Source organism: Puntigrus tetrazona, chromosome 24, assembly GCF_018831695.1.
Source record: "Puntigrus tetrazona isolate hp1 chromosome 24, ASM1883169v1, whole genome shotgun sequence".
In the NCBI taxonomy this organism is placed as follows: domain Eukaryota; kingdom Metazoa; phylum Chordata; class Actinopteri; order Cypriniformes; family Cyprinidae; genus Puntigrus; species Puntigrus tetrazona.
The window spans coordinates 10890643-10897600 of NC_056722.1; the positions used below are offsets into that span (position 1 = coordinate 10890643).

The 6958-nt window shown below is 37.6% G+C and overlaps 2 protein-coding genes across 3 annotated transcripts in view; one reads left to right on the forward strand and one right to left on the reverse strand.

The window, feature by feature from the left end:
* Window positions 1–6958, reverse strand: part of dpp6a (dipeptidyl-peptidase 6a) — a 343738-nt gene that overhangs the window by 224132 nt on the left and 112648 nt on the right. The gene's annotated exons all lie outside the window — the stretch shown is intronic.
* The window catches only part of LOC122329814 (dipeptidyl aminopeptidase-like protein 6), a 34637-nt gene that overhangs the window by 15607 nt on the left and 12072 nt on the right, over window positions 1–6958 (forward strand). Inside the window, exon 6 of the mRNA XM_043226410.1 lies at window positions 1637–1757. Coding sequence (XP_043082345.1) covers window positions 1637–1757 — 121 coding nt within the window. The remainder of the gene's footprint in view (window positions 1–1636; window positions 1758–6958) is intronic.

The following is a 6958-nucleotide window of genomic DNA, read 5'->3' on the forward strand; positions in this document are numbered from 1 at the left end:
GTTATTTCTGTGACCATTGTGAGTTTTTCTTTCATTGACCAAAGGGTACCAACAATTTTGTCCACGTCTGTATATACAGCTCCCAGTCAATCAAGTAAAAAAAGTAAAAAATCTGGATCGTTTTTCATTTATTCAGATTTTTCAGCTTTTGTAAATTGATTAGGACATATTAATTCAAGTTCAATTCTCGTCAATATTTGAAATTTTAAATCTGAAGTTATCGTTGTAATCATTCTAGCTTTGGCACACGTTTTTAAACTTGTTTTAGGGCTCTTGGTTTTGGTATGATCAAGTTCTCTTTTAGATAGACAAAATGTACTGTAATCTTCCTCCAGGACCTTTTTCTGTGATCTTAAGCATAGAGAGTGTTCCTTTTCAGTTCTGAGTGCAGAGGTTATTTGAAAAATGTGTAGAGGTGATCTTGGCTTGGATACTGACACTCCAGCAAAAAAAAAATTAATAAATAAATAAAAAAGGACAGTTTACGTAAAGGCCTCAGTTAAATGAAAAGATGTCTGAATCTGTATGAGCTCTCTCAGCAGAACTGTCCTTGACGTACCAAGAAACTTTCAGAACTGACAACCCACCCAGTCCCAAAAAACAAACAAATAAATACCATTTATTAAAAAAAAAACTTTCTGACAGACGTAAATCAGAAACTTGACTTGCCAAGTCAAGGTGAAAGCAAGAGAAATGTGATTGATCCTAAAAAGAAAAGGAACTGTTTAAACATGTAAAGGTTAACCAAACCTTGTGCTGTTTTTCTGTAGCAGCTGCTGCCTTTAGACCCTTGTGAAGAATCTTGATGTTAAACCAGAGGGTGAAGTTCATTTTAAAAAAGATGGATTATTGGTAAATGAAACCACCCACATAAAAAACCACAATGTAATCCACATGACTCCAGTTCATCAATGAATGCCTTCTATGCAAAAACGTGTTTGTAATAAACAAACGTGTGCGTTTTTAAACCTAAGACAAACCCTGTATCCAAAATATTGCTTTCTCAGAAGAAAATCTTGTCTTGTCTGAATCGGGAGATAAATATGCCCAAATTAAATACTGTTCATAAGCGAAAACAATCCAAATAAATTCTTAACCAATATATCGGTGGATTTCGATGTGAGAGGACAACCGGGGGTTGAATTTTCCGATACATCAAGTGTTATTATAGATTATGGACTCTTATTTTGGCCAGAAGCATTAGTTTGAAGTCTTTGAAACATTCTGCTTTTCGGTTTTCACTTACGTTTTGCGATCAGCTGTTTGGCTCCCATTCGCTGCAGATAATTCATCGGTGTGTAGTGGATGAAAAAAAAATCATATATCTCTGAAACATTTTTTCAATTATTGTTTCAACAACTACATCTGACACAACAGAAACCATGGATCAAGGAGCTGCAAAGGGGCCTCTCTTAAAGCCACAGCAGCAAAAAAAACCCTGAATGTATCTAAGGCTCAGAGAGAAGCCGAAAACAAAAACAGGCTTATATTATGAATGAAAAAAATATGATAATAAAAACTATATGATACGACTCCTTTAAAGTTCTCCGTGCACACTGTAAATGTCATCCCCAGTAAACCCCTCCTAACCCATCCATCAATTTTTGATTGTTTTTGTTTCTGTCCATTTCTCTAGATTTTTATATTTGAGAATAACATCTACTATCGGGCCACTGTGGAGAACAGATCCATCCGTCTTGTTTCCACTGGGAAGGAGGGCGTGATATTCAACGGCCTGAGCGACTGGCTCTATGAAGGTACGGAAGATTTGCATAAATACATGGACATTTGTTTTAATGCATGGCGAGGTGAGCATTCAACAAATCGAAAGCAACAATGCATCTGCGATGTACACGAAACAAGTTGCATCTGTTGTAGAAGAGGCAGATTTTGAGATACGCTGTTAAAGAGGCAGACATGATGGCTAGAGATTCTGTGCATTGTGAAAGCAAGAAAAATCTATATCCCAGCATCTCCCAGAATGCACCACTGCCTTTGACAAGACTTGGTGGTTGTGGGGTTTAGCTTAGTGTGCTGTGTCTCTCCCATTTAAACTTTAATCTGGGCTCATATTGAAGAGACTGACCCTTGGCACGGGTTTATGAGGCACCGAAGGTCTTGAAATTGACACTTATTATTTATTGAAGGGGATGAATGTATTAAAGAGAGCAGAGGCTCATCCTGACCTATTTCTGATGCTCTTTGCCTCTGTTTTCAGTATATATGATATATCTTTCTATTAGTTATCTACCTTTTCTTTTTTTTTTTTACATATTGATTGGGGCCATTTTGACTCAGTGATTCTGACTAGATGACCCACAATCAAGGCCATCGTAAAACATATTAATCAAACACCTGTGATGTCATTTGAGTCCTATATCAGTGTTTCAAGTTTCTTGGTGACCCTTAAACAGACTACGGGGTTAATACCATCATGCTGAAATCATTCGTTTACATTTTTAATATACAGTATTTGTATGTCCTTTAATAATTACTTATTGTCTTTGAAATTTGGTTTACTGCTGGCTGCACTGACATGCTTTCATAGTCCATTCAAATATACTTTAATCTATTTTCTCTTGAAACTTGCAAGTGATGTATTTTAATACATTGGTAATGACATATCAAGATGAAGTTGCAATTAAATACATTTAACGTACATTAAAATTTAAGTAATTACACATGCTTTTGTCGATAAGTCAACAAATCAAAGCACTCAACAAAAGTTATTAAAAATAACCATGTAACATACTTAACATACACAGTGGATATGTGTGTGTATGTGTGTGTGTGTGTGTGTGTGTGTGTGTGTGTGTGTGTGTGAGGCAATGAGTTTGCAACTAAAGTAAACACTTTATCTATGAATGAGCATTATATACATTATTTCTGACAAACCTTCACAATTGCACCAATTCTAATAATCTTCTTAATGCAAAGTGGCATGCTAGTGTTAAATTGTAGTAATAGAGCAACATCCTAGCTGCCAAACAATGGGGGAAACACACTTATTTCATATAGAAACGTCCTATCTAGATTCTGGACTGATTTAAATAAATAAAATGATCATTGTTATTGAAAAGATATGGGGGTTAGTTCCCGGGACTCAAACCTCAGAACTTTTTTTTTCCAGTCGAGGCTGACCGCATTGTGATCCAACTTGTTGGTTCAAGTTTACATGTGCCCCTTGGAGATTCTCTGAACTGTCCTTGACTTCCTGTCCCTGGGTTTTAAGGTCAGACATTATTGTTCATGTGAATGGCTCACAGCCGTCGAGTTCACCAGCAGATCCTCTGAATGATTAATGAATCGTCAAGCTTTGTGCAGTCTGAGGCTGTTGAATACAAATCCAGAGTCTGTTCTGTGTTTGGAGGAGAACAGGTGGCCATGCATTCATTGACGATGGAGTTTATGCCTGCTGGACCCTTCTGGATATGGAGTTCCCTGATGTGCTTAGGGAAAGGTTAATGTATGTTAATTCAGATTACCCACGCCAACCAAAAAAAGGCTAAAACAAGCGATATCCATCATTACAAGAGCAGTTTAATTCCTCCAGCTGTATGGAGTTGCATTAAAGTCGAACGATCCATTTACTTAATGTGATTTGAAAGTGGCTGAAAGTTATTATGAGGAAAGTGTTCTAATCAACTTCACCCTTATACGTTCTCCTCGCTGTAATTCGGAGATCAAGAATGTAGATTGTTGCATTGTTGTGAGTATGCTTTCTTGGAGTAGTTCATCACTTTGCAGAGAGGATATTAATTACCTCAATCAGTCTGCATAATCAATGCTGAGTTTTAATTACTCCTGGATAATCAGTGAGCCGCATGTAGTTCTTGCCACGTCTGTTCTAATGAAGATCATGAAATGAACCCTGCAAGAAGCTCTCAGTAAGGTGCCGTTTTGTGACTTTCGCTTCTGAGTGTTTGCAAGATCGTGGCACGTCCCTTTCGCCATTTAATGATTCAGAAAGTTCTCCGAAATCACTGCTGTCCTTTTTTTGCCCAGCATGCAGCAGTACAGGCTTCGTAACAGCAGTTAAAGCGTTAAGAAGCCTATTCGAATATTTAGTTCTGAAGTTATTTGCAGTCAAAAATGTTCCTGTTTGAGACACTCTCCTAGAACTAGAACTCAAGAAGGAGGCTGGTGGAGGTTTTATTTTTAGTAGAATGTTTTAAATGAAAAGAGTAATAAATCAAATGCAAATTTAATATGACTTGTTATTTTGAATGTCTTATATTTGAAGGGATGGATATTGTAATTTTTGCAGCTGCGGTGGCTAACCACGTTAAATAAAAACAATTAAGACAAAACTATCTAATCTTCTGTTTGTAATTATAGTGCACAAATGTATTTCTCAAGTGCATTTTAAGGAACAATGCAGTCTCTAATATGCAAAAATAAAGTATAAAATGAACCTCCTAATTTTGTCTATTTATGAACTTGAGTGTTTAAAACATTTAGCTCTATAATATTTCTCTTATTTGAAAAAATTGTCAGATATCTATCTGATATATGTACATTTAAAGGTGGGCTAATAGGATTACTTTTTTCTAATGGTGTCATTTTAATGGAAATAAAATTTACCACTGAAGATGAGTTTGTTTCTTTATCCGAATTGGAGAAATGTAGTAATACACCACTTGCTCACAAATGTATCTCATGCAGTGAATGGCCGTTGTCCAAACAGACGATTAAAACATCATAATAATAATCCCCAAGCAATCCACATGACTCCAATCCGTTAATGAACGTCTTGTGAAGTGAGAAACAAATCCATCATTTTATGTTTAAATCATTGTCTTCCTCCAGTGAAGACGTCCACCTCCTGACGTCCTCTCAAGTTATACTCGTTTAGGACTGTTTTCACTTGTAAACCGAGCTTAATCTGTGTGCATTTCTCTCTTGATTCAGATGAGACGGCTGGAGAAAACTTGTAGCCACAAACAAGAGTTTAAAATGAAAATTTACAATTACAATTGAATTATTTCAGTAACTGGAATTATAGGTTAAAAAAATAAAAAATCTAAATCCAGCAGCAGGTGGACTTAACTTAACTTACTGTCTATTAAATTAATATCACATTAGCAAACTAGCTAAATCGTTTTTAAAAGCCCTTCTTAACTCTCTCACCCTCCTTAGTTCATCGTAAACTGTGGACACAGATAGAGCACAACTGAGTTGTCTTTCACATTAAATAAGCAAAACTCCAACTGTGATAGTCTTTGTTGGCGGTGATACAGTGTTTGTACACACACACACACACACACACAGGCATATATACAGTAGGTGGCCAACTGAACTGCCTACCACCACCGAGTGAACCGCTGCCGCAGGACCAATTCAGATTTTTTTTATAGTATTAAAATAATTGTTTAGTTGGAGAACAGACACTATAATTAAAACAGAACACGGCCGTTAAATGCAGCACACCGAGCGAACACCAGTCTCGCGCCGGATCAGATTTCATTTTTCACATGAGGAGTCGAGCTGACTGACGAGATGAAGATGGATGAGTTTGAAAACAAAATGTAAAATCCCTTGTTTTTTTAAAAAAGCCTTCTGCCATCAATCTAAGTGATATTGGAGGTTTAAACACTCGTTTCGCGTTCATTGGGTTCCACAATATTTGCTTATTTTAAATTTTATTTAACTCAGATGTCCTCAGCCTCACAACCCAAATACGTGCAAATGATACATTCAGTCATCTGCCATTGCGTTATAGCGCAGAACCTGCGGGAATGAGAAGAATTATCGTTAAAAGCCGCGATCCCATGCTGAAATTCAAGTTCTGCTCCGAGTGCTCTGCTAATAACCCGACTGTGAATGATGCGAGGGGCGTCACTACGTCGTAGCGGGGATCATCTGTGGTGCGGAAAATGAATGCGGAAACACTGGGAGTGGCGTTTGTTACCTTTGTATTATTATGTTTTTATCCGCCGTTAGGACTCTCCAATGGCAACCGAGTGATGTAATGCCGTTTCTCCCAATCTGTTCATATAAAGAAACAAACCCGTCTACATCTTGCCTAGCCTGGGGGTGAGTGATTTTTTAGCAACTAAAAAATTTTGGGGTGAACTTTACCTTTAAGCGCTAAATCTGGCAGAACCTCCAGCGCTGCAGACAGATTTTGAAACGTTTATGACAGACCTCCCTACACGTCACGGCAGTATGCTGCTGCTGCCCGGCATTTCTTGCCTTTCATTTGCATCAACTTCGGCAGCTTCTGATGTTTTGACTCTCTCGCAACTTGCATTGCGCTACCGTTAATCCCGCAATCCCTCGTACAAGCCTGCCATTCAGCTCCCGTTGAGAGTTCACTGAAAATGCTGCTCATTCTGTGGCAGGGAACATGTATGTTAAGCCTATATCACCAGGCACTAATGGTTTCACTCTCGGTACTCGTCCTCGTGTGACCTTATGTTTTGGTTGGAACAGTCTGCGATACTTGTAGCTGAAACGAAGCCATTTTTAATGAAAGATTCATTTACTTTAATAACATCTATCTTTTGTCATCTGACTTGCAACTCATTATTCAGTAATCTCAGAGGCTGGTTTTGACAACACGCGATCATATGCGGACGGCTTCTTGTTTTTCTGATAACTGGATATCATTAATCTGATTAAAGCGTGTCTTCGGTTTGTGTGTAGTCATATCCTGAGGTGATATCGCAGCGTTTAGAATGCAATCTCTTACTAAGGCTCTCTTCTGCCCCCTGCTGAAGTGTGCTACAAAACTGACCTACATTTTGTAAAGACATAAGAAAGCTCTCATTCAAAGGGCTTTGCCTTTTAAATGTAAACCACTGCGTTTGCTTAAAAGAAATGTGCTGTTTTATTCAGCAAGGAAGCACTGAACTGATCAAAAGTGAAACAAGGAATCTTAAAAGAAAAAAAGCATCACATTATTGTTAGAAAATGTTTATGAAAAATTTGTGAACACTGGTGAACTTAAAAATAG